Source organism: Oncorhynchus gorbuscha, linkage group LG09 (assembly GCF_021184085.1).
Source record: "Oncorhynchus gorbuscha isolate QuinsamMale2020 ecotype Even-year linkage group LG09, OgorEven_v1.0, whole genome shotgun sequence".
In the NCBI taxonomy this organism is placed as follows: domain Eukaryota; kingdom Metazoa; phylum Chordata; class Actinopteri; order Salmoniformes; family Salmonidae; genus Oncorhynchus; species Oncorhynchus gorbuscha.
Window position 1 is genome coordinate 30,346,229 of NC_060181.1, and position 27,389 is coordinate 30,373,617.

At 45.5% G+C, this 27,389-nt stretch overlaps 2 protein-coding genes across 2 annotated transcripts in view; both read left to right on the forward strand.

The window, feature by feature from the left end:
- The window catches only part of LOC124044347 (transcription factor HIVEP3-like), a 47,501-nt gene extending 36,145 nt beyond the window's left edge, over positions 1-11,356 (forward strand). Inside the window, exons 4-8 of the mRNA XM_046364002.1 lie at positions 5,715-5,784; positions 5,853-5,934; positions 7,119-7,211; positions 7,306-8,546; positions 9,245-11,356. Coding sequence (XP_046219958.1) covers positions 5,715-5,784; positions 5,853-5,934; positions 7,119-7,211; positions 7,306-8,546; positions 9,245-9,997 — 2,239 coding nt within the window. The 3' untranslated portion in view covers positions 9,998-11,356. The remainder of the gene's footprint in view (positions 1-5,714; positions 5,785-5,852; positions 5,935-7,118; positions 7,212-7,305; positions 8,547-9,244) is intronic.
- A 6,079-nt stretch (positions 11,357-17,435) lies between these two features.
- LOC124042762 (endothelin-2-like) lies at positions 17,436-21,437 on the forward strand. The gene is made up of 4 exons (XM_046360867.1): positions 17,436-17,661; positions 18,730-19,006; positions 19,623-19,727; positions 19,968-21,437. Exons 1-4 carry the CDS (start codon positions 17,595-17,597, stop codon positions 20,059-20,061), a joined length of 543 nt encoding a protein of 180 aa, XP_046216823.1. The 5' UTR covers positions 17,436-17,594; the 3' UTR covers positions 20,062-21,437.
- The last annotated feature ends 5,952 nt before the right edge of the window (positions 21,438-27,389 follow it).

Below are 27,389 nucleotides of genomic sequence, written 5' to 3' on the forward strand. Positions count from 1 at the left end.
CACCAAAAGCGCTGGCGAATAGACGCAAGAGTGCCTCGAACACCGGGATGACCAGCTAACTTGGCAGAGTGAGCCCACTGAAGAACAGCCAGACGAGTGGAAACAGGAACGAAAAGGAGGTTACTAGGACAATCGCGCGGCGACGCAGTGTGCGTGAGTGCTTGCTTAACCTGTCTTTCAATTCCCAGACTGTTAACCCGACAACACGCCCATAAGGAAGAATCCCCTCGGGATCAGTAGAAGCCACAGAAGAACTAAACAGACGGGATAAGGCATCAGGCTTGGTGTTCTTGCTACCCGGACGGTAAAAATCACAAACTCGAAACGAGCGAAAAACAACGCCCAACGAGCTTGACGGGCATTAAGTCGTTTGGCAGAACGGATGTACTCAAGGTTCTTATGGTCTGTCCAAACGACAAAAGGAACGGTCGCCCTCCAACCACTGTCGCCATTCGCCTAGGGCTAAGCGGATGGCGAGCAGTTCACGGTTACCCACATCATAGTTGCGCTCAGATGGCGACAGGCGATGAGAAAAATAAGCGCAAGGATGAACCTTATCGTCAGACTGGAAGCGCTGGGATAGAATGGCTCCCACGCCTACCTCTGAAGCGTCAACCTCGACAATGAATTGTCTAGTGACGTCAGGAGTAACGAGGATAGGAGCGGACGTAAAACGTTCTTTTAGAAGATCAAAAGCTCCCTGGGCGGAACCGACCACTTAAAACACGTCTTGACAGAAGTAAGAGCTGTGAGAGGGGCAGCAACTTGACCGAAATTACGAATGAAACGCCGATAGAAATTAGCGAAACCTAAAAAGCGCTGCAACTCGACACGTGACCTTGGAACGGGCCAATCACTGACAGCTTGGACCTTAGCGGAATCCATCTGAATGCCTTCAGCGGAAATAACGGAACCGAGAAAAGTAACGGAGGAGACATGAAAAGAGCACTTCTCAGCCTTTACGTAGAGACAATTCTCTAAAAGGCGCTGTAGAACACGTCGAACGTGCTGAACATGAATCTCGAGTGACGGAGAAAAATCAGGATATCGTCAAGATAGACAAAAACAAAGATGTTCAGCATGTCTCTCAGAACATCATTAACTAATGCCTGAAAAACAGCTGGCGCATTGGCGAGACCAAACGGCAGAACCCGGTACTCAAAATGCCCTAACGGAGTGTTAAACGCCGTTTTCCACTCGTCCCCCTCTCTGATGCGCACGAGATGGTAAGCGTTACGAAGGTCCAACTTAGTAAAGCACCTGGCTCCCTGCAGAATCTCGAAGGCTGATGACATAAGGGGAAGCGGATAACGATTCTTAACCGTTATGTCATTCAGCCCTCGATAATCCACGCAGGGGCGCAGAGTACCGTCCTTCTTCTTAACAAAAAGAACCCCGCCCCGGCCGGAGAGGAAGAAGGCCCTATGGTACCGGCGTCAAGAGACACAGACAAATAATCCTCGAGAGCCTTACGTTCGGGAGCCGACAGAGAGTATAGTCTACCCCGAGGAGGAGTGGTCCCCGGAAGGAGATCAATACTACAATCATACGACCGGTGAGGAGGAAGGGAGTTGGCTCGGGACCGACTGAAGACCGTGCGCAGATCATGATATTCCTCCGGCACTCCTGTCAAATCGCCAGGTTCCTCCTGAGAAGTAGGGACAGAAGAAACGGGAGGGATGGCAGACATTAAACACTTCACATGACAAGAAACGTTCCAGGATAGGATAGAATTACTAGACCAATTAATAGAAGGATTATGACATACTAGCCAGGGATGACCCAAAACAACAGGTGTAAACGGTGAACGAAAAATCAAAAAAGAAATAGTCTCACTGTGGTTACCAGATACTGTGAGGGTTAAAGGTAGTGTCTCAAATCTGATACTGGGAAGATGACTACCATCTAAGGCGAACATGGGCGTAGGCTTCTCTAACTCTCTGAAAGGAATGTCATGTTTCCGAACCCATGCTTCGTCCATGAAACAACCCTCAGCCCCAGAGTCTATCAAGGCACTACATGTAGCACCCGAACCGGTCCAGCGTAGATGGACCGACAAAGTAGTACAGGATTTTGATGGAGAGACTTGAGTAGTTGCGCTCACCTGTAGTCCTCCGCTTACAGATGAGCTCTGGCTTTTACTGGACATGAATTAACAAAATGTCCAGCAACTCCGCAATAGAGGCACAGGCGGTTGGTGATCCTCCGTTCCCTCTCCTTAGTCGAGATGCGAATCCCTCCCAGCTGCATGGGCTCAGTCTCTGAGCCAGAGGAGGGAGATGGTTGCGATGCGGGAGCAGGGAAACACCGTTGATGCGAGCTCTCTTCCACGAGCCCGGTGACGAAGATCTACCCGTCGTTCTATGCGGATGGCGAGAGCAATCAAAGAGTCCACATCTGAAGGAACCTCCCGGGAGAGAATCTCATCCTTAACCACTGCGTGGAGTCCCTCCAGAAAACGAGCGAGCAGCGCCGGCTCGTTCCACTCACTAGAGGCAGCAAGAGTGCGAAACTCAATAGAATAATCCGTTATGGACCGTTCACCTTGGCATAGGGAAGCCAGGGCCCTAGAAGCCTCCCTACCAAAAACTGAACGGTCAAAAACCCGAATCATCTCCTCTTTAAAGTTCTGGTACTTGTTAGAGCAATCAGCCCTTGCCTCCCAGATAGCTGTGCCCCATTCTCGAGCCCGGCCAGTAAGGAGTGAAATGACGTAAGCAACCCGAGCTCTCTCTCTAGAGTATGTGTTGGGTTGGAGAGAGAACACAATCTCACACTGCGTGAGAAAGGAGCGGCACTCAGTGGGCTGCCCGGAGTAGCAAGGTGGGTTATTAACCCTAGGTTCTGGAGGCTCGGCAGGCCAGGAAGTAACAGGTGGCACGAGACGAAGACTCTGGAACTGTCCAGAGAGGTCGGAAACCTGAGCGGCCAGGTTCTCCACGGCATGGCGAGCAGCAGACAATTCCTGCTCGTGTCTGCCGAGCATGGCTCCTTGGATCTCGACGGCAGTGTAACGAGCGTCTGAAGTCGCTGGGTCCATTCCTTGGTCGGTTCCTTCTGTCATGCAGGTGAAAGAGGACCCAAAAGCGACTTGGCGAAAACAGAGTCTTTAATCCAGTAAAGTAAATACAATAAAAAAAAACACAACTTTCACTCGAAATGACGAGGACAAACTGGAGACTCGATCTTGAACAGCAGGTGAACAGCAGGTTGCCTCGGGAAGGCACTTGAACTTAACAGACTCAGACACCTGCTCACCACGCAGCATCTGAGGAAAACACGACACGACAGGGCGATACACAAACACAGCACGGTGAATTCTAGACAAGGAACCGACAGGGCAGAAACGAATAACAAGGAGAGAAATAGGGACTCTAATCAGGGAAAAGGATCGGGAACAGGTGTGGGAAGACTAAATGATTGATTAGGGGAATAGGAACAGCTGGGAGCAGGAACGGAACGATAGAGAGAAGAGAGAGCGGGAGAGTGAGAGAGGGAGGGGGAGAGAGAGGGATAGAAAGAGGGAAAGAACCTAATAAGACCAGCAGAGGGAAACGAATAGAAGGAGAAGAACAGGGACAAGGCATGATAATCAATGACAAAACATGACACTTTCCATGGTTGGGAAAAATATGATTATGGGTTCCGATCTCACTGATGCTGTGTCACAATAAAACATGTATGTGTTTGCATGATTAATGCCTAAAGAAATTAATTTCCGTGTGTCCTATCTGTGCTTGGAGTTCAATAAAGTTAACTAGCAGTGGGTGTTATTAAATCTTATTGTAACATTCAGTGAAAGGATGTTATTCAAAAACCTCCAAATAACCTATAATTTCCATTATCAGAGTGTTAATGAAAAACTTCAAGGAACCAGAGTAAAATGTTCTCAGAAGAGGTGAAATTTCTACTTCTGTTCTCAGAACGTTTTAAAATCGCTCAGTTTTACCGGTCAGGAGACGTATGGCTTCGTTCCCACAACCAATGTGAAACCAAAAACATACATTCCCACAACTTCCAAGAAACCCAATGTGCTAGCTGGGAATGACTCATCTCTCTTCCTGGCTGCGCTGTGTGGAGCTCTGAGCCCACCAACTCCATCTGTTGGGGCCGGTGTGTGTGAGGGATGATAAAACAAAGCAGTGAAAGACAGAGGAAGTCAAACAATGAACTTTCCGTATGGCTACATTACGGGGGAGTGAGGGCTGAGTGAGGGAGGATTTAGTGTAGGCTGTCTCGCTGAAGATAAAGCTAGGGGCAGGATCTATGAATGGGTGTCAGAGTAAACTATGAATTGCGAGTGGGTTGGTGGCCCTCAATGTGCTTACATGCTGTATATCAGTTCGACGTGGGATTTTTTTGTCAGTGGGCACGTACACACTCATGCATCAACACACAAACACACACTAACACACATTTGAAATACTTTATTTGAATCCACATTAAATCATAAAGGATTCAAACATTTCAAAGGTTGTTGATACAAGGACACTTAATAAGGAAACAAAAAGCTCATTCACCGCCACACAGCTACGCTGCCCATAACATCTGAAACAGAGCAGTACCTAGACAGTGGTTTTGCTCTACTCTTAGGCAGGCCTGCAATCTGAAGGCCACAAACCGTAAGCCTATGTACACTGCCCATGCTGCCAAATATCAATGCCACCCAGGCTGTCCAAGCCTAAGGAGCTTTTCAGAAAAGGCATGCTCCATGTAACTATCAACACACACACACACACACACACACACACACACACACACACACACACACACACACACACACACACACACACACACACACACACACACACACACACACACACACACACACACACACACACACACACACACACACACACACACACACACACACACACACACACACACACACACCGTTAAGCATGTTAGCTATCATTGTAATTACCATTCCTATTAATAGAAAGGTGTTTTATTTTCTGTTTATTTGGAGCAGCTGGTCTGAGCCCAGGGTTTCCCTCCCTCTCTGGTCTGTTTTTATTGGCTGGCTGTTCCAAACCATGTGTTTTTATTGGCTGGCTATTCCAAACCACGGCTGATGTCGCAGGCTCTCTGTGTTTGGACTGGGGTTGGGTGATGGTGGTGTGAGAGGGTGGTGATGGGTGTTAGAGTGCCACTGCAGTGCCCCCACTTCAGCTTCACACAGAGGGGCTTTTATAACCCCAAACCAGAACACATTCCAGGCCAGAAGCGCACACACACACACACACACACACACACACACACACACACACACACACACACACACACACACACACACACACACACACACACACACACACACACACACACACACACACACACACACACACACACACACACACACATAGACGGGTGGACCCCCTATCCAGCCAAAATGATAGTGATAAATAGAAACATTATAGCAGCGTGCAGGTGCTATATACAGTATAAAGAACCAATGCTTATTACAGACATATGGCCCGTAGTTTCATCAGGGGTGGAAATGAACTCACCACTAAAAATTGGACCCAGGATTCAGATCAAAAGATCACAACTTTTGGAACTCTGTTCACTCAGGTTCCTCTCCATTCCTAGATGTTATCGAAAGAGCACTAGCATCAAGTCACAAGGTTTACGGTGGTAGCATTACCTATACATAATAAAATGACACTACACTGCATATATTCAAAGTATCTCTCTCTCTCTTGTCCCTTTAGCTACAGGTCTAGTGAGGAGTACGTGTACGTGCGGGGTCGAGGCAGAGGCAGATATGTGTGTGAGGAAGAAGCCTAGTATGCTGCGCATCCGCCTGCACACTGACTCACGCCTAGTATGCTTTGCCTTCAAAACCAAAGGTAGCTAACACATCCTGCTGCCTGCACACTGACTCACGACCCTACGTCTGCAAGCATTGCAACTTTGCCTTCAAAACCAAAGGTGAGCTATGGATAGACAGGACTGCTGCCTTGGGGTTGCAGATAATTACAGGCCTGCTGCCTTGTTGTGGTTACAGATAGTCAAAGGACTGCTGCCTTGTTGTGGTTACAGATAGACACAGGACTGCTGCCTTGTTGTGGTTACAGATAGTCAAAGGACTGCTGCCTTGTTGTGGTTACAGATACATTTACATTTACATTAAAGTCATTTAGCAGACGCTCTTATCCAGAGCGACTTACAATAGACACAGGACTGCTGCCTTGTTGTGGTTACAGATAGTCAAAGGACTGCTGCCTTGTTGTGGTTACAGATAGACACAGGACTGCTGCCTTGTTGTGGTTACAGATAGTCACAGGACTGCTGCCTTGTTGTGTTTACAGATAGACACAGGACTGCTGCCTTGTTGTGGTTACAGATAGACAAATGACTGCTGCCTTGTTGTGGTTACAGATAGACAAAGGACTGCTGCCTTGTTGTGGTTACAGATAGACACAGGACTGCTGCCTTGTTGTGGTTACAGATAGTCAAAGGACTGCTCCCTTGTTGTGGTTACAGATACATTTACATTTAAGTCATTTAGCAGACGCTCTTATCCAGAGCGACTTACAATAGACACAGGACTGCTGCCTTGTTGTGGTTACAGATAGTCACAGGATTGCTGCCTTGTTGTGGTTACAGATAGACACATGACTGCTGCCTTGTGGTTACTGATAGTCACAGGATTGCTGTCTTGTGGTTACAGATAATCACACGACTGCTGCCTTGTTGTGGTTACAGATAGTCAAAGGACTGCTGCCTTGTTGTGGTTACAGATAGACACAGGACTGCTGCCTTGTTGTGGTTACAGATAGTCACAGGACTGCTGCCTTGTGGTTAATGATAGTCACGGGACTGCTGCCTTGTGGTTACTGATAGTCACAGGATTGCTGTCTTGTGGTTACAGATAGTCACAGGACTGCTGCCTTGTTGTGGTTACTGATAGTCACAGGACTGCAACTTTCTAGTGGATATAGATAGGTGAATAGGTACTGGAATTGCTGCCTTATTGGAATCAGGTCTCACTTATAAAATATATCTTTAAGGAAAGGGTACTGCTGACCTGCTTGGAGTTGACATCTCTGTTCATCCAGTGTGTTGTTAGTGATGTCTCGGGATGGTAATGTGATGGTTCTCTGTTGTTCCAGGGAACCTGACTAAACACATGAAGTCCAAGGCCCATGGGAAGAAATGCAATGACGGGCCAATGACTGGCTCTTCCCTGGAAGAGGCTGAGGAAGGTAGGATGAAGTTATGTTGCTGTGTCTACCTCTTACTGTATCCAATAATACTTTGCTGTGTTGTGTTGCCTCATACTCCCCCCCTTCCTCTCAGGAGGCAGTGAAGACTGCTTAGTCTGGCCAGAAACAGGACAGGACGAGCACCAACACTCTGACGTCAGTGAAACTGAAGAAGATGACGATGACAACGAGTATGATGATGAAGATGATGATGGTGAAGAGGAGTCCTGGTCCCATGAAGACCCTTCCTCCACAAGCCACCTGAAGCCACCCAAACCCCCAAACCAGAACAGAACCACACCAGACTGGGACAGGACCAGACCATCTGGGTCAAACCAGCCCAGCCAGCCTCAGAGGCTGAATCCCCAGGAGCCAAGCCTCTGTTACCTTGCTGGTTCCCCCAGCAAGAAGAGAGCTCTGTTCTCCCGGAGGAGGCACCTGGACTGCGCTGGTCACCGCTCCCCACGCCACTGTCCATCACCAACCCTATCTCCATCATCTCATCGCCTGTCCTCATCTCCAGCCCTATCTCCATCTCCATCTCATCGCCTGTCCTCAACTCCAGCCCTATCTCCATCTCCATCTCATCGCCTGTCCTCAACTCCAGCCCTATCTCCATCTCCATCTCCATCTCATCGCCTGTACTCATCTCCAGCCCCAGCCCTATCTCCATCTCCATCTCATCGCCTGTCCTCATCTCCAGCCCCAGCCCTATCTCCATCTCTATCTCATCGCCTGTCCTCATCTCCATCTCATTGCTTGCCCTCATCTCCAGCCCTAACCCAATCTCCATCTCCATCTCATCGCCTGTCCTCATCTCCATCTCATCGCCTGTCCTCATCTCCATCTCATCGCCTGTCCTCATCTCCATCTCATCGCCTGTCCTCATCTCCATCTCACCGCCTGTCCTCATCTCCAGCCCCAGCCCTATCTCCATCTCATCACCTGTCTCCTGCTCACTCCCTATCCCCTAGAGTGGACCTGTCTCCTCTTCGCTGCCCTTCCCCTAGGCATAACCTTTCTGCTGTCTCCTGCCACCCCTCTCATCCACCACTCTCATCTCTGCCCCCTAGTCATAAACTGTCCCCTGCCCCCTGTCACCCCTCCCCACCCTCATCTCTGTCTCTGCTAGGTTGTCATGTCTCCCCCTCCCTAGAGAGACATCCGTCCTCCCTAAGAGGCCTCTCACCTATCAGGCCCAAGTCCCTCAGTGGTGGCTCCTCTGCCCCTCAGGTAACCATCCCCGCTCAACACAGAACCTGTCTGCCCAGAGACCCATCTTCAAATCCCCACAGGGACAGACCTGCTACAGCTACAAGCTCCAAGGCACGGCTGGTGAGTATTTCACAGTCTCTCTCTGTCAACCCTAGAACACAACACAGACACACTTTGTCTCCAACCTTGTTGATATTTGTTCAAGTTAGCTGTGGAAGACTGTTTGGCTCGCTTGAATTTTTGTTGTATAATTGAATTTAATGGCTAATACGTGGGGACGGACTGGTTTGATAGCCACAGTGCTGCTCACTCACCTGCAATGTGATCTGTCTCTGTTTGTTTAGTCGGTTCGGTTCAGAGATTAAAATAAACCCTTTTCTGTACACAAAGCAGTTCCTGTGAGGGCTAAACAGCCACATTCAAGTAAAATAAACATCCAAAACAAATACAGATATGCAGGCGGGTACATTCAGGGTTATTTTAAAGTCACACCTTTCTAGGAAAAGGAAAAAGGGTCGTTTTATTTGATTCAAACCAAACCAACAACACAAAACCTAAAAATAATGTGAGAGATCCCAAATAGACACAAACAATTTGTTCTGGGCAGTCGGTGATAAAACGAGACACACACCTATCATTAGATGTCTTAGACTGTAACCACAGGGACTGTGTCATCAGCCTCTACATTTGTGTCAATTTCTCAGTCAGCTCACCATACATAACCATGGTATGTTTCTTCATAAGTCGTGTTGCCGTTGTGGTTTGGTTGTGTTGTGGTTCAAACCTTTACACCCTTCCTTCCCCTCATCTCCACCCAGATGAAGAGCTACTCTGTTCAGGAGGATGACGAGCTGCGTCCCCCTCTCCTGTCCCCCAGGACTAGACCATCCCGAGGGGGCCAAGGGGGTGTCCTCAGCCACCTGCCTCTCCACTCCCAGCAGCTAGCCAGGACCGCCAACCTGCTGATCCCCATTGGGGGGATCCACATGGTACAGCCCAGGACCAGCCCACTCTACAGCTTGGTGACTAGCCCTGTGGCAGCAAAGGACACTCCTACTCCGGCAAGGATGGACCAGTCCATGACAGCCCAGAACACCCCTACCCCTTCAGAGATGGACCGGTCCAGGATCAGGAGAGCTGGACTGGACGAAGTGCCACTTAGTTGGCCTTCATCATTGAAGGACCATCAGAACAGTCTGAAAGAGGCTGCTAGGCCTAGCACTAGCATGCACACCAGTTACCAGGACAACAGGGTAGGAGAGGGAGGGGCCGGGGCCAAGTGCAGACAGTCAACACCTCTCCCAGACAAGGCAGGTATGGCCCATGTACACGTGTGCACCATGAGACCAGAGAATCATGGGAGTTTGAGTCGAAGGGAAGAGACTAAACTACTGTTCACTGGCACAGAGGTAGCAGGCAGCTCACACACTACAGGCACCCGGACGAGCACTTTGTCCAAGGGAACCACACCCACAGAAAGAGATACAGATACACACGTTAGAGAAGGAAGTGTTTTTCCAGTGACTAAACAAGGCCAAAAGGTGCCGCCTTCTTTCCAGACTAAACTCTGATAGGAAGGACCTTTAGGGAACAGTGCAACAGACTTGTCTTGGGGACATCTGATATGGCAGTGTATTTCCTACATAGGGGATACGGTGCCGTTTCAGAGACAGCCATGATCGCAGAGCTAGAAACAATTCTGGTTTTGAGACTGAAGAAGACAAAAGGGAATCCACAAGAAGAGCACTCGGGAGCGTACGGCTTCTGACTACAATGTGATTATGTAATTATATGAATAATATATAGATATGTTGAATATGCAGTATATGTTTTGTAATCTTTTTTTACTCTCTTCTTTTGGTTAATGGCATTGCTGTTAATGTATTATTGATGTGCTCTTATGCAATTCGGTACTATCCTCTGTGAGATCTGGAATGACATGTAGATAAAGATTTTATTTAGTCAATCTATTCCCCCGTCGACAACTCTATAATACATTATACTGCTCTCGCTGTTTTTATACTGTACGATGTACAGGTGTAAGGTCTTCATTTGACATATATTGTCACAGCAAAATGATCCTGCAGCAACAGGATTTGAACTTTTAGACTATAATGTTGCTTGATCGGTGGGTGGGCTGGTCAGAAGGAGGCTACACAAAAAGTGCAATACTGTTAATATAACCGTGTGTTAGTGTGGGGTTACAGTGAATTTATGTAAATCAAAAAGCTAATCTCTGCAACAAGTGTGGTCAAATGAAGATCCTACTCCTGTACAACCAAATATAGAAAGGGACTAGACATCTCACCCTGACCAGTATTTTAAAGTGCAATTTCTGTCAAGATTGTGGCTTGGAATGTTATTCTTAATGGCTGTGATTTTTTTGTTTATTTTAAAGCTGGAATCCTTAATGGTGAAACCACCACGTCCGTGTGCGATATTACAACAAAGAAGTTACTGCAAACAACGAACACTGTTGTTTTTCACTCGAACATCATTGCACGTGCGATAGAACAGCAGAATTTACAACGGTGGGCCGACGCTCCTCACCGCCGCTTCGTCAACAAAACTAAAACATCGGCCAAGGGGCAGACAGTGGCACCGTTTTCCATACTGTGGATTCCATATTTAAAGATGGTTTTATATGCTGCCTGGCTGTTTTGAAGAATCAGGGTTAGAATAATATCTTATTTTCTACTATCTCGTTGAGAGTAAATCTTGGAATAGGAACAGGCATTCGGGGTAGAAAAGCTAACTCCACTCATTGAATATTCATACAAATATATCTTGTTTTGATCATCTGCTGTACATGATGCAGTCTATATTTATTGCCATAAACACAGTAATAACGTTTTTATAAAGGAAGCAGTTTCCATATTTGTCGTTTTCATGTGTCTTTTACCATTAAAATGAGTTTTTACAGATTTATAATGAAATGGTGTCCCTGTGTATGTTTTCTTTCGATCTACACATTAGGTTCTGTTTAATTCAATGCAGCATCATTCAACAGTGCTACAGTATATCTTGTGTTTTATGGCGCCCTCTTGTGGCTGCTCGTGCTGGTCCCTCACTAGTCTCGTACATTTTTACTTTTGAGCTTTTCAGCAGATGCCCTTATCCAGAACGACTTACAGTTAGTGCATTCATCTTAACATAGCCCGGTGAGACGCACACATATCTCAGTCAGAGTTTAAGGAGCAATTCAAACCCTTTATAATTGTAATTCATATATGCCACCCTCCAAATGTTGTCACCCACTGAGTATTCTATCTCTCTATCCCAAACAGACCCCTGTAGCCTTTACCTCTTCGTTAGCTATAGGACGTGAGACCTGACCAATATGGTAATAGTGCCACCTTGTATGACAGGCAAAGTGGAACATTCGCCATATTGCTTGGCCCTATCCATTTCTCTTAGGGGCTATGGTGTGGACTTGGGATAGTGGCTCAACTACAATTATCCCCTACCCCCTTGTGGAGATCTGAGAGGATTATATAGATATGACATAGTAATAGCACCACCGGCCAGGTGGAATGGTTGCCATATTGCTGACACCAATCTACTTCTCTCAGATCTACAGTATTGTATAGGGTGCATAGGGGTTATTTATATGGGTTGATTTGGTATGGTGCATCTACAGTATGCTCTGGAGTAGCTGCAGCGAGTCAGGCTGTTTCTTTGTCTCACTATGAGGACAATGTCTTTGTCAGCCACTAGATGTCCCTAGCATCAAGCCACTGGAGACCGATGCTCAGGACTGCGGTTTGCTGAAAACAATGACATCATCTATTTAAGAAATTGGTCATCAGTCCCTCACCCAGAAATTGACATAAAGAAAAATTATACATTTCCAATTATTTCAGCCATGGTTGCATTTCAATCTATATTTTCCCAACGTAATGTATTATTGGTAATCGCAGTAGTGTAACATTCTGATGAGAACATGTTGAAATGAAATAATGGAATATCTCAGCTACCAGATATAACATGGAAGATTCAAGTGTTCGTTCTTGGCCATGATATCCATTACGTCAATGAGTATGTTGAGTGAAGCATTGGCCCTGCTCCAACATCCATACTAGCGTTCCACCTGTAAAGTAATATATTGGGCACACATTCTATTTAAGTTTGCTTCTGGACATTGGAATATAATCTTTTGATGAAGTTTTGTGAATAGCAGTGAACCTGGTTGTACCAATACAGTCATCTGGCTGGCTAGAGATAGAGGTTAGTTACACATTCCCATATAGTGTAAATGTAAAGTCGGTCCCAAGTTTTATGAGCTGAAATAAAAGATGAAAGAAAATGTCCAGACGCACAAAAAGCTTATTTCTCTCAGATTTCATGCCCATATTTGTTTACATCCCTGTTAGTGAGGATTTTTCTTTTACCAAGATAATCCATCCACCTGACAGGTGTGGCATATCAAGACAGCATGATCATGACACAGGTGCACCTTGTGCTGGTGTAACAGTATAGCTTCCGTCCCTCTCCTCGCCCCGAACCAGGGACCCTCTGCACACATCTGCCTCCCACGAATCATCGTTACCCATCGCTCCACAAAAGCCATCCAAAAAAGCCAAACAACTAATTCAAGGTCTCAGAGCGAGTGATGTCACCGATTGAAACACTATTAGGTTGCACACCGCTAACTAGCTAGCCATTTCACACCGGTGTCGTAACTATTCACGGATTAATCCCAGTTTCATCTGTACAGGGCAAATGGCAGACCCGTGCATGGTGTCGTGTGGGTGAGCGTTGTGAACAGAGTGTCCCATGGTGGCGGTGGGGTTATGGTATTGGCAGGCATGAGCTACAGACAACAAACACAATTGCATTTTATCGATTGCAATTTGAATGCACAGAGATACCGTTATTCTGAGGCCCATTGCCGTCCATTCGTCTGCCGCCATCACCTCATATTTCAGCATTATAATGCACGGCCCCATGTCGCTAGGATCTGTGCACAAGTCCTGGAAGCTGAAAATGTCCCAGTTCTTCAGTGGACTGGGATGCTCTGGATCAACTTGTATGACAGCGTGTTCCAGTTCCCGCGAATATCCCGGAACTTCACACCTCCATTTAAGAGGGGTGGGACAACATTCCACAGGCCACAATCAACAGCCTGATCAACACTATGCGAAGGAGATGTGTCACGCTGCATGAGGCAATGGTAGTCACACCAAATATTGACTGTTTTTTTGATCCACGCCCTACTTTTTTTTTAAAGGTATCTGTGACCAACAGATGCATTTCTGTATTCCCAGTAACGTGAATATAGATCAGGGCCTAATCAATTTCTTTCAATTGACTGATTTACTTCTTTGAACTGTAACTCAGTAAAATCTTTGAAATTGTCACATGTTTCATTTATAATTTTGTTCAGTGTATTTACAGTGCCTTTGGAGTGATAAGGACACCATCACTGGATTGCTCCTAGGCAGACATGATTCCTAGCAGGTGCCCCTGAATCACATATCACCATAGAAACACCATCAATCATTTTTGGAGGTGGGTGTTGATCCGAAACTTTGAGTCAGAAGCTGTTATTGTTTTATTTCTTTGACGTGTAGTAATTCACAGAGAGGTATGTGATGTTCCATCGGATGTGTTGGTTATTATGGCCAGTGTTGGTTTATAATGTTGATACAGGCTTGATACAGGCGTTGCTATGGTTTCAAGATTCAGCCCTCATGGTTACACTCCCAACCCCCACTCAGAAAGTGGTGTTGGGCCCACATTAAAAGACATGTTTACATTCTTTACCCTGTGTCATCTCTACACACTCATACCAATGGAATTGACAGGAAAAGGCAGGTGTGTGTTTTAATTGTTCCCCCTTCCCCCCCAAACCCTTAGAATATAGAAACTGATGTTGTCTTTTGTTCTTGTTTTATAGCAATCATTATCTCTCTCAGAAAAGTATGACACAAAACTAATATCTGGCCTGGTGATATCATCAAGTAAGCCACAGACCTCCCACAATCTAACATTCCAAACTGACCATGACATTGCTCAGTTAATATTGCAATGGAATATTTCCTATCTTTCATTTGAGACATTATTTAACTCGAGTCTACGTGCTGTTATCTTTCAGTATGCTTGTCTATGCTACCCTGTCTGTGGTTTCCTTCATGCAAATAATATCTAGGGGTTTTTATTGGGTGCAGACAGATTAGTAATTGTGCAGATACTCAGATACTGTATGGTATTGACTGATATGTTGCACTCAAATGCAGACGTCTCGTTTTATGAGTAAAATAAGTGTCAAAGATACTGACTGCCCACCGATGTCTACCCATGTCTGGTGGATTATTCCACTTTGTTTAGTCACTTAGTTTTGTCACCGACTCGCTCTTTCTCTTTGTCTGTCTCTATGTCTGTGACCTGTTTTAATGAAGGGAGGTGATGATGATTGTGCCATCAGAGAGAGAGACAGAGAGACAGAGAGACAGAGAGACAGAGAGAGAGAGAGAGAGAGAGAGAGAGAGAGAGAGAGAGAGAGAGAGGAATGCAGGTCAGCTGATTAACACATTCTTTCTGCTTTAAGGTATTCCAAGGAATCCGCTCTGTGTTTGTCATCTCACCGCCCTGCATTCCTCTCTCTCTCTCTCTCTCTCTCTCTCTCTCTCTCTCTCTCTCTCTCTCTCTCTCTCTCTCTCTCTCTCTCTCTCTCTCTCTCTGTCTCTCTCTCTCTCTCTCTCTCTCTCTCTCTCTCTCTATCTATCTATCTATCTCTCTGTCACTGTCTCTCTCTCTCTTTCTCTCTCTGTCTTTCTCTCTCTCTGTGTATCACTCTCATCACTCTCTCTCTCTCTCTGTATATCTCTCTCTCTCTCTCTCTCTCTCTCTCTCTCTCTCTCTCTCTCTCTCTCTCTCTCTCTCTCTATCTATATCTCTCTGTCACTGTCTCTCTCTCTCTTTCTCTCTCTGTCTCTCTCTCTCTCTCTCTGTGTATCTCTCTCTCTCTTTCTCTCTCTCTCTCTCTCTCTCTGTGTATCTCTCTCTCTGTCTCTCTCTCTCTCTTTCTCTCTCTCTCTCTTTCTCTCTCTCTCTCTCTCTCTCTCTCTCTCTCTCTCTCTCTCTCTCTCTCTCTCTCTCTCTCTCTCTCTCTCTCTCTCTCTCTCTCTCTCTCTCTCTCTCTCTCTCCCTCTCTCTCTCTGTCTCACAGGCGGAAGTGGAAATGGATAAGACCACATTTTTACACTGTGACTGCGTCCCCCCCTCGTGTTGTCTAGAAAGAACAAGGGAGAGCGGGGTTTGTGGAGATGGAAGGGTGGGGGTTCTTTCTCCAGACCGGTTCCACCTCGCCAGTCCATGCAATGTTGGACAAATATTTGCTTTGGACAACATTTTTTTCCTAATGGAACAAATTGTTTCTGAAATTCCATTGTTTTGTCCATTGTGACATCACTTTTGCCTTTCCTCCATGGTCCCCCTCCCCCTTACAAAGACTGCATGTTCCTACAAAGTGTTTTTCCCTTATTGAAGAATGTTGTTTTCTGAGTTGAGGTTGAGGAGTGCACCTTTAGCTTGCCTTTGATGGTATAGGTATATCATGTCTGGCCAAACAGCAGCCTACTGCATTGCAGGCTTTTCCACATTGAACATATGGAGAATTTACAGTAAAAAACACTAGCATATAAAACACTGTGATTACTGTGCCTGAACTGCTGTTGACATTCTGCAGGGAATAGTTTCAACATTTGGCTGCGTGGGTAACAGAGATAGGAGGTTTCAATATCCAAATGCTACTTATGGGAAATAGAGGAGGTGTCAGTATCCAAATGTCACTGACCACAGGTGAACTTGTTGCAGCTGATGCTATTTGCTGTACTCAACAACACTTAGTAAAATATTTCTATTTTAGATGCTTAGCTTAAGACTATAGCATTGGAGTATGTTATCACATAGCCTACCCCTCTGAACCTCACAACATAATGTTTTACTTTGTGGATGAATGAACATACCTATATTCCACTCTAATCAACAGTATTCATAGCAGTAATCCTTTAAACTATGGATTTACATGCATTATCTGTTGGTACTCCTTTATCTGATACACGTAGTGCTTTCACTTCCACTGCCTGATCATGTGTTGCTGGAATTTACCACTGAATCACATAGTCTTCCTTCACGACTGATCGGAACAGGACTACCCAGGACGATTTGCATGACTTTACTAGTATTTTGTCTATCTAGATTGATACTCCACTCTACAGCTCTCTTGTGAGAGTGGAAGGACTGCGTGATTGACCATGCAAATGGGCGGAAGGGTGTGTGTGTGTGTGTGTGTGTGTGTGTGTGTGTGTGTGTGTGTGTGTGTGTGTGTGTGTGTGTGTGTGTGTGTGTGTGTGTGTGTGTGTGTGTGTGTGTGTGTGTGTGTGTGTGTGTGTGTGGGCCCCATGGGGGTCATGTGGCGTGTTCTACATTATCTCTGTATCAGGGGTCATGTCACACGTGTGTCAAATTGACGACACAGATAGCGTGTGTCAGAGGGGTCGTCCCGGATGCGTCTGGCTATGACCTCTCTGTTCCATGGGGGCTGCTCCCTCTGCTGTGAACATCACCAGCCCTGAGGACCTGTAGTGGCAGCATGCAAAACAACAGTCCCCATCATCAGACACTATCTTTACAGCCTTTCCTCTTACTGATGACACCAGGTCTTCACTCCGCCTACAGGTTTCCCTCTCCTGCCTGCCTTATGTTTGGAAAAATCCAAAGCATTCCCAGATTCCAAGCCTTTTCTGGCGATTTCCTGTCTCTGTCTCTGTCAATGACAATGACCTCCATGCTCCATAAAGGTTAAAACAACTACCCAATAGCAGTTCATTCCTTTTCCGTCTCTCTTCCTGTTGCCTGGAATGTGTCAAGAGCGAGAGGCAGGCAGGCAGTTGCTGAACGGTGATCATTGTGTAACAACATGGGCAGTGGGCGTGGTTAGGTAGGTGACATCACAAAGTGATGGGTATAAGTAGCGGGGCCAGAGGACACTGCAGCACAAAGCACCTGTTGCCTCTCTCTCGCTCTTTATTGGCATCACTCAGGACTGTAAAGCTGTAGCTACTATTACTGTTAACTCTACCAGTGTGTGTACTCTACTGTTTTGTGGCATCTTGGATATTATTGCATCCTGCGTCTTCAGAGATACTCTACCAGAGAATAACTATGGCTCTATCACTGAACTCCATCCTGGCTCTCACCATCATCACACTCTGTGTGCTCCTGCAGGGGGGTAAGCTGTCTTATCGATAACTTTCTATTAAACATTTATATCACTTTGTTGAAAACCTATTAGAAGGACTACGGGTGGTACATTACAATGCAGATTTGTATTCTTTAGTCATAAAAATGACTGACAGTGTGTATACGTTTTATTATGCAAGCGTTACATTATTTTCATGAGGCTATTAAATGGAGCGTGAGGGGTCAGAGTTCAGTTGAGGTGTCAGGGTTGGGTGAGGTGGTGGGGCTGGGAGATCCAGAATAACATGATACAACCCAGAATGACAAAATATGTTTTATTGTCACACCGGATAGGTGCAGTGAAATGTGTTGTTTTACAGGGTCAGCCATAGTAGTATGGCACCACTGGAGCAAATTAGGGTTAAGTGCCTTGCTCAAGGGCACATTAGTAATAGATATTTCACCTTGTCGGCTCAAGTATTCGAACCTGCAACCTTTCAGTTACTGGCTCAATGCACTAACCTCTAGGCCACCCCCCACCCTGATGCTAAAAGTCCCGCTGCACCATGTATTCGTAGTATTGTTCTTACTTCGTTTCCCTCTCAGAATGACAGCTCAGTTAATCCCTGCTCTGGCAGGTGTACTGAGAGGTGGGTGGCTAATGGCAATGCTGTAAAGTTTCTGCATGGCACATGCAGCCTGATGCCAGACTCTTTGACCTGCTCACACAGTTCCCCTTACAGAGCTATAATACAAAGACAGACCCTGCTAGGCTGTAATCACACTCTCAATGATAAGATACCGATTATATTGGCACGGTTCAACTCCTATCACGTCATTTGACTGAAAACAACTCAGTCTTTGTTTGGCTTGGATAACATTTCATAACATATTAGTTATAAGTCAAAGTCCAAATGTGTTTGACAAGACCTGCTGCATAGGAGAACGGGATGGCAGTTAGCCTACATGTACTTTTCTCTATCAGTGAAAAGAGATTTTGATTAGGATGTGGTTACTGTGTATTTGCTCGGTGCTGATTGCCAAATTGCACAGCCATCTGGTGATTCTGCTGAGTTATAACCAGGCTCTTAACCAATGATCATTTCTGTTTCTATAGGTTTTGGGCTCCCAGTATCCAGCCAGCCTGAGCTCCCTGCCCAATCCCCGTCCCAGAAGATCCCACACCACACCAGGGTTAAACGATGCTCCTGCAGTAACTGGCTGGACAACGAATGCATCTACTTCTGTCACCTGGACATCATTTGGGTCAACACTCCCAATAAGGTCATCCCCTATGGTATTGGCAGCCCCCTGTCCCGACGTCGCCGCTCCACCGGGCGATGTGAATGTGCCCACCCAGCCGACAGGACCTGCTCCGGATTCTGCCACAACAGGTGAGCTCACCTTCAAGAGACAAGGAACTTCTACCCTCCTTCCCACCCTCATCCTCCCCTATTCCTTCCCCTCCCTACCTCCCTGCTAGATACCAGATTGTATCAAGCCAGTGACTATCTGTGTCGGTCAGTCGTTTCGGACCAGCCTGTATCAGGTTGTATCAGGGCTTTTTGTGGACGAGATGCAGGGAGGAGGCGTATTGTCTTTAGTTGTGTAACTAGCGATGGGGGTGAAGGGAGGATGGGGGAAGGGTCTGCATGTTCTGGAGGCTTAGAGCCCCTTTACAGACAAGTCCATTAGTCATGACACTACTTTTGGAATGTTTTACCGGCGGGTATGTCTGTTGTATTGCCACAGTTATTGCTGTTATAACATACCAATGTTGAGGATTAGCCTGTGTATCTCGACAAGGCTTTATCCTGCTCTGTGAAAAGTCATTGAGAACAGGCAGTACTGACATTACTGGGTTGAAATCCATAGCCAACCGTCTGTCACCACTAGCATTGTAGAATTCCGTCGTACAGAATCCAGTCCCATGGCCCTTAAGGAGTAGTCTAAATAATGTTATCTTGGTTTGCTTTCATTTTGACATGGTTATATTCTTTCTGTCTGCAGCTCAGAGAACCCCAGATTCGTAGTGGTAGGCCACTCAGACCAGACCCTGGACCAGACTGTTAGCAGTCCAGACACAACCAGCAACGACCTACTGACCTCTCTCAGGTAAGAGAAAAACAAGATACAATAACAACCTCTTAGGATCAGTTTCTCAGACCTAGGTTAATCTTATTGCTGGACTAAAAAGCATGTCCAATGGAGATTCTCCATTGAGGATGTCTTTCAGGCCAGGAGTATTGGCCCATAGAGCGATCCCACGAACATTCAGCAAGTGTTTTTGTGTTATTGAAAAGACAACATGGAATCTTTATCTTAGCCTGATGTTTCTCTCTTTGTTCTTTACAGAAACATCTTTCGATCCAACATGGCTGCCATAGAGAAAGGTTCTTCCTCCAGGAAGAAGAATGCCTCCAGAGTCAACAGACTGAACATCGGGTAGATGAGGAGGAGGGAAGAAGAGGAGCTTGAATAGCTCCAGAGCATTCGAACAAAGACCTCCTGGAGGAGTCTAGGGAGTCCTCCCCCGGAAAGACAGAGAGGTCCTGAGAGGAGAGGCCCTGAGAAGAGGGCAAAGATGGAACACTTCCCAATGGCTGCCTGCTGATTGTTGTATACCACACAGTGGACTGGATATGGACATTATCTGGATATGAGTCTTGGACTAATCTAGCTAAGAGTCTGGCTTAGAAGACTAGGGAAGTTTAAGTGTGTCCTCTGTGAACTGTGACAGTCTGGACTAGAATGGTTACTGACTGTTTGCTGGGCATGGGTTGTCATCATGTTCTAAACATAAATACACTTTCTGTGTCTGAGCACATGAAATGGGCAGATGCAAGCCAAGGCATTCTGGAGTGATGTTTGCCTATGTTTACTTTACAGGCTTACTTCATTAGTGCCTTGAAAATATTGACCACTATTGTCATTTGGATTTTGATCCTTACTTTACCTGTCGCACGACATCTACTATATCATAGAATTAAAATCCAAAAAGAATCCTCTGTATCAGAGATGAATTGCCGGTTTATAGTGATTGCCGTGCACACATTAAAATGACTTGAAATACATTTGACACATGAAGGACATGACTTTAAGGGACAGGGAATTGCTATACACACAGCCTTCCTGTAGCAGCAGATAAAAGCAGGTCTATTGTGATGGCGGAAATATTTATTGCATACTGTAGCCACTGTTGATTGTTTTGTTTGTAGACAGAGTGAAGGCAGCAGGTTTCAATAGGTCTGCCCCTTGCCAAATATGCAGTGATTGTTTTTCTGCTTGCAACAAATGTCCATTAAATGTCAATGTCATTACCATTAGGAAATTATGACACTGCACTTTTGTTCTAACGCCTTCAAAGGAATGTGTTTTTATGTCCAGTCGGCTTCAGATGGGTTGGGCTGATAGCTGAACTCCAGCCACTGTCTGACCACAAGGCATTTACTGTAAACACTACATCAAAAAACAAGCCTTCCACTGATGTTGGAGTCCAATATCACAATGCCGTATATTTATGATATTATTATTTATTTATTTGTTTGTGTGTTGTTTCTAAATGTGTGTATCAAAATGCTGGACTGTGCCTTTGTTTTATGAACTGTTGTTATACCTAGAAGGACAATTCACCCTCAATAGTCTATTTAGCAGTCAAGGACACCATAGGAAATGTTTACCCATGGATTGTTCTATTCCAAGCTATTCATATTATCTACTGTACACGTACAAAAGTCTGAAATTATTTATTTAACTTATTTGTGGGGTATATTTATATATTTGTGTTGTGTGAGTTTATCACTTTTAATATGTGAGGAAATAAATACTAAAATGAATGCTGTTGCTTTGTTTGATTATTTCAAAATGACAATTGATCCTTGTTTCAAGATGCATTGTCAAGAGCACAAGTACAGGGAAAGGCCTTTCTTGCAAGCTCCTTCCCAGAAATGCAGTCGTCAATATCAGTAGTACTATTTAAAAAAGTAAAGAAGAACAAAAACACACGAGAAATAGAAATAACGCAAGAAAGTAAATAAGTTATATATGTACATGGTCAGTTCTAGGGTCAGTGCCAATACCATATTTACAATATTCAGGGATACTGGAGTGGTAGGGGTAGATATGTATTGGGGGAAGTTGACTAGGCATCCGGATATACAGTTTGATAAACAGAGCAGCAGTGATGATGTGTGTGTGCGTGTACTTGTTTTCCTACATTATCAGGACCCCAAAGTCCTAACATTTAACCCAAATATCCTGAAAAGGTAGGAAAACAAGAACTTTGGTTAAGGGTTAGGGTTTTTTAGGGGTTAGGGTTAGGGGTAGGTTTGGGGAAAATAGGATTTTTAGTGGTCAACATTTTTACCCTCCTAAAAGTCCTGAAATGTCACAAAAACAAAGCTGAGTGAGTGAGTGAGTGTATTGAGTGTGCATAGAATAGGTGCAAGAATATTAAATAAATAAATAGAAGGGTCAATGCAGATAGTCAATGTAGACCTTTAGCAGTCTAATGGCTTGGGGATGGAAGATGTTCAGGAGCCTGTTGATGTCAGACTTGTTGCTCCTGACTGCTTGCCGTCCTGAAGCAGAAAGAACAGTCTATGTCTCGGGTTGCAGGGAGCTCGGCCCCAGTGATTTGAATAGATTTATTTAAACTTTATTTAACAAAACAAGTCAGTTAAGAACACATTCTTATTTACAATGGTGGGCTACCCTGATCAAAACCAAACCCGGACGACGCTGGGCCAATTGTGTGCCGCCCTACGGGACTCCCAATCACGGCCGGTTGTGATACAGCCCAGGATCGAACCAGGGTCTGTAGTGATGCCTCTAGCACAGATGCAGTGCCATAGACTGCTGCACCACTCGGGAGCCAAAATGTATTGTGGTATTAATATTTCCCCCCAAATCTACCAGATTTCAATACCAGGAATAATTCAAATTTATGCCAAGAGTCCCTGGAAATAGTGCAAACATCGGAAGTGCCCATTACAATCGTCTTAAACCGAGATGTGGTCACTCAGGGTTCTCCCAAAATAAGATTGATCATTTTTGATCGCCAATGACATTCTTTTCAATTGCCAAAGAGGCAGTTCATCAATTCTGTGTTAACATGTTCCTCAATTAATTCAGCGCATTTCATACCCCAACTAGGCTATAGCGTTGTCGAATCATACAAACGTTTTAACGGCGGTCAAACAAACTTCCAATGAGTTGCTAAGCTTGCTAGATGACCTCCAACGAATGACAGAATATCTCCTATTTGGCAAAATCGAGTTGACTACACAGATAGCAGATCAGTTCATGGCCATCAAGGAGATGAAGAGCAGAAATTGCTTAAATATCAAGGTACAGTATCTTAATGGGGAGAAACTCAGTTTAGAAAAATATCCATAGGCATATCTATTCTCATACCGTTTGTTGATCACACATTCTCTACGGAAGCTCTCATAGGGGCAGCAATACGAGGCAGCACAGAGAAGCGGGTGAAATTGTATAGCGGTATTTTGACATGCATAGGCGAGACGTGCTTTGATAATGCAACATATGGATTACAGAATTAAGTTAGGAATTTTCATGCGAGACAGGAGTCAGGATTTGGGTTTTCAGTGGAATTGGGATGATAGGAAAATAGCCTAGGCACTATATAAGGCTACTACTACTTGAGTCAATAGATAGATAATACACTTGATTTAGGCTACATTATTGCATGCTAAATGTTTCTGATTAGTGATAGATGAGCAAACGATTCAATTATCTACCACTTCTCCAGCCAGAGATCAATTAACCAAATATACAGACAGTGAAACAAAACAATATCACTTTGATTGATTATCAGACATGTCACAGGCTTTTGGTTGGGAGTAGGACAGGCTACTAAGCGAGTGAAGAGTGAAGTTCACTCGTATAACATGCAAGGAAAATGTTCTGATCAGCTTATATATGAGTAAACTAGCACTCGCCTCAATTTAGCAAACAATTCCACAGCCTAATTGTTACCAAATATCCAAAGGAGATTGAGTGAAAACAAAGATCTGACATTGATTGATTTATCTACAGGAGACCCCCGGCGCTTCTCTGAAAGCTCAAAGCGCTGTCCCAATCAAAACAGTGCTGAAATGATCATCTAGGAGACCACACACGAATATTGCTTGAAATTAGTATAATGGTTGTATATGAGTTTCAGTATAAGCAAGAATTTGATACATGCCTTCAATTAGCCTTCTTTATTCCAACAGTTTCATCATTCGGGTGATCATAACTAAGGTGAGTTTTTCTCTCTCTGCGCCTTTTCTAGGTCCAATGGCTGTTTCCTCATCTCCTCACTCCACTACCGCTTCTCAACACTATATTAAATCAATCAGCCTTCTATTTTTATTGCAAATTCATGACGACTTTGTGTGAAGTAAATAAGCTGGGCTCAACGATTCCATGCCACAACCTGAATGGATAATGTGCTATTTTAATTTTGGTCAATTTGCTGCTACAGATGTTGTGTATTTTGTGGAATTGCATTAGTGCTACATGGGGGAAAATGCTGTAACTTCCCGGGAAATGGGAAGAATGGTCACGGGACAGTCCAGGGATCCCGGTTGTCCAAACCACTCTCTGTAGCGTAATGCGATCGAGGGCATTGCAGTTTCGATACCAAGCAGTGATGCAGCCAGTCAAGGTGCTCTCAATGGTGCAACTGTAGAACATTTTGAGGATTTGAGGGCCCATGTCAGATGTTTTCAACCTCTTGACGGGGAGGAGGCCCTGTTGCCTTCTGTGCGACTTTGTGTATGTGTGGACCATTTTAAGTTTGGACCCCAAAGAACTTGAAGCTTGAATCCCTCGACCCGCTCCACTGCAGCTCCATCGAGGTGGAGGGAGAGCAGCCTCCCCACATTGCCTGTAGTCCACGATCAGCTCCTTGGTCTTACTGACGTTGAGGGAGAGGTTGTTGTCCTGGCACCACCCTGCCATGTCACTGACCTCCTCACCTGTAGGCTGTCTCATTATGGCCGGTGATCACGCCTACCGTCACTGTATTGTCAGCAAACTTGATGAGGGTGTTGGAGTCGTGCGTGGCCACACAGATGTGGATGAATAGGGAGTACAGGAGTGGACTAGGCACACACCCCTATAGCGCCCCCGTGTTGAGGGTCAGCATGGCGGAGGTGATGTTTACCTACCCTCACCACCTGGGGTCGGCTTGTAAGAAAATCAAGGATCCAGTTACAGAGGGGACTATGGTGTGGAACGCTGATCTGTAGTCAATTGACAGCATTTTAACATATTTAACTTATCTAGCTGGAGGACGGCAATGTGCAGTGCAATTGAGACTGCGTTGTCTATGGATCTGTTCTTGTGGTATGCAAATTTGAGTGGTTCTAGGGTGTCTGGGTGACCTATGGTGACCAGCGAGCTGAGATAAGGGGGGACTTTACCTAGCAGGGTCTTGTAGATGACATGGAGCCAGTGGGTTTGGCGATGAGTATGAAGCGAGGGCCAGCCAACGAGAGTGTACAGGTCGCGATGGTTGGTAGTATGTGGGGCTTTAGTGACAAAACGGATTGCACTGTGATAGATTGCATCCAATTTGTTGAGTAGGGTATTGGAGGCTATTTTGTAAATTACATCGCCGAAGACGAGGATTGGTAGGATGGTCAGTTTTACAAGGGTATGTTTGGCAGCATGAGTGAAGGATGCTTTGTTGCGAAATAGGAAGCCAATTCTAGATTTAACTTTGGATTGGAGATGTTTGATGTGGGTCTGGAAGGAGAGTTTACTGTCTAACCAGACACCTAGGTATTTGTAGTTGTCCACGTATTCTAAGTCAGAGCCATCCAGAGTAGTGATGTTGGACAGGCGGTCAGGTGCAGGCAGCGATCGGTTGAAGAGCATGCATTTCGTTTTACTTGTATTTAAGAGCAATTGGAGGCCACGGAAGGAGAGTTGTATGGCATTGAAGCTTGCCTGGAGGGTTGTTAACACAGTGTCCAAAGAAGGGCCAGAAGTATACAGAATGGTGTTGTCTGCGTAGAGGTGGATCAGAGACTCACCAGCAGCAAGAGCGACATCATTGATGTATACAGAGAAGAGAGTAGGTCCAAGAATTGAACCCTGTGGCACCCCCATAGAGACTGCCAGAGGTCCGGACAGCAGACCCTCCAATTTGACACACTGATCTCTATCAGAGAAGTAGTTGGTGAACCAGGCGAGGCAATCATTTGAGAAACCAAGGCTGTCGAGTCTGCCGATGAGGATGTGGTGATTGACAGAGTCGAAAGCCTTGGCCAGATCAATGAATACGGCTGTAGTAATGTTTCTTATCAATGGCGGTTAAGATATCGTTTAGGACCTTGAGCGTGGCTGAGGTGCACCCATGACCAGCTCTGAAACCAGATTGCATAGCAGAGAAGGTATGGTGAGTTCGAAATGGTCGATAATCTGTTTGTTGACTTGGCTTTCGAGGACCTTAGAAAGGCAGGGTAGGATAGATATAGGTCTGTAGCAGTTTGGGTCAAGAGTGTCCCCCCCCTTTGAAGAGGGGGATGACCACAGCTGCTTTCCAATCTTTGGGAATCTCAGACGACACGAAAGAGAGGTTGAACAGGCTAGTAATAGGGGTGGCAACAATTTCGGCAGATAATTTTAGAAAGAAAGGGTCCAGATTGTCTAGCCCGGCTGATTTGTAGGGTTCAGATTTTGCAGCTCTTTCAGAACATCAGCTAACTGGATTTGGGAGAAGGAGAAATGGGGAAGGCTTGGGCGAGTTGCTGTGGGGGGTGCAGTGCTGTTGACTGGGGTAGGAGTAGCCAGGTGGAAAGCATGGCCAGACGTAGAAAAATCCTTATTGGAATTCTCAATTATGGTGGATTTATCAGTGTTGACAGTGTTTCCTATCTTCAGTGCAGTGGGCAGCTGGGAGGAGGTGTTCTTATTCTCCATGGACTTTACAGTGTCCCAGAACTTTTTTGAGTTAGTGTTGCAGGAAGCAAATTTCTGCTTGAAAAAGCTAGCCTTGGCTTTTCTAACTGCCTGTGTATAATGGTTTCTAGCTTCCCTGAACATCCACATATCACAGGGGCTGTTCGATGCTAAATGCAGAACGCCAGAGGATGTTTTTGTGTTGGTTAAGGGCAGAACCAAGGGCTATATCTGTTCCTGGTTCTAAATTTCTTGAATGGGGCATTCTTATTTAAGATGGTTAGGAAGGCATTTAAAAAAAGCACCCAGGCATCCTCTACTGACTGGATGAGATCAATATCCTTCCAGGATACCCCGGCCGGGTCGATTAGAAAGGCCTGCTCGCTGAAGTGTTTCAGGGAGCGTTTGACAGTGATGATCAGAGGTCGTTTGACCGCTGACCCATTACGGATGCAGGCAATGAAGCAGTGATTGCTGAGATCTTGGTTGAAGACAGCAGAGGTGTATTTAGAGGGCAAGTTGGTTAGGATGATATCTATGAGGGTGCCCGTGTTTAAGGCTTTGGGGAGGTACCTGGTGGGTTCATTGGTAATTTGTGTGAGATTGAGGGCATCAAGCTTAGATTGTAGGATGGCTGGGGTGTTAAGCATGTTCCAGTTTAGGTCGCCTAGCAGCACGAGCTCTGAAGATAGATGGGGGCAATCAGTTCACATATGGTGTCCAGAGCACAGCTGGGGGCAGAGGGTGGTCTATAGCAGGCGGCAACGGTGAGAGACTTGTTTTTAGAGAGGTGGATTTTTAAAAGTAGAAGTTCAAATTGTTTGGGTACAGACCTGGATAATAGGACAGATCAATGCAGGC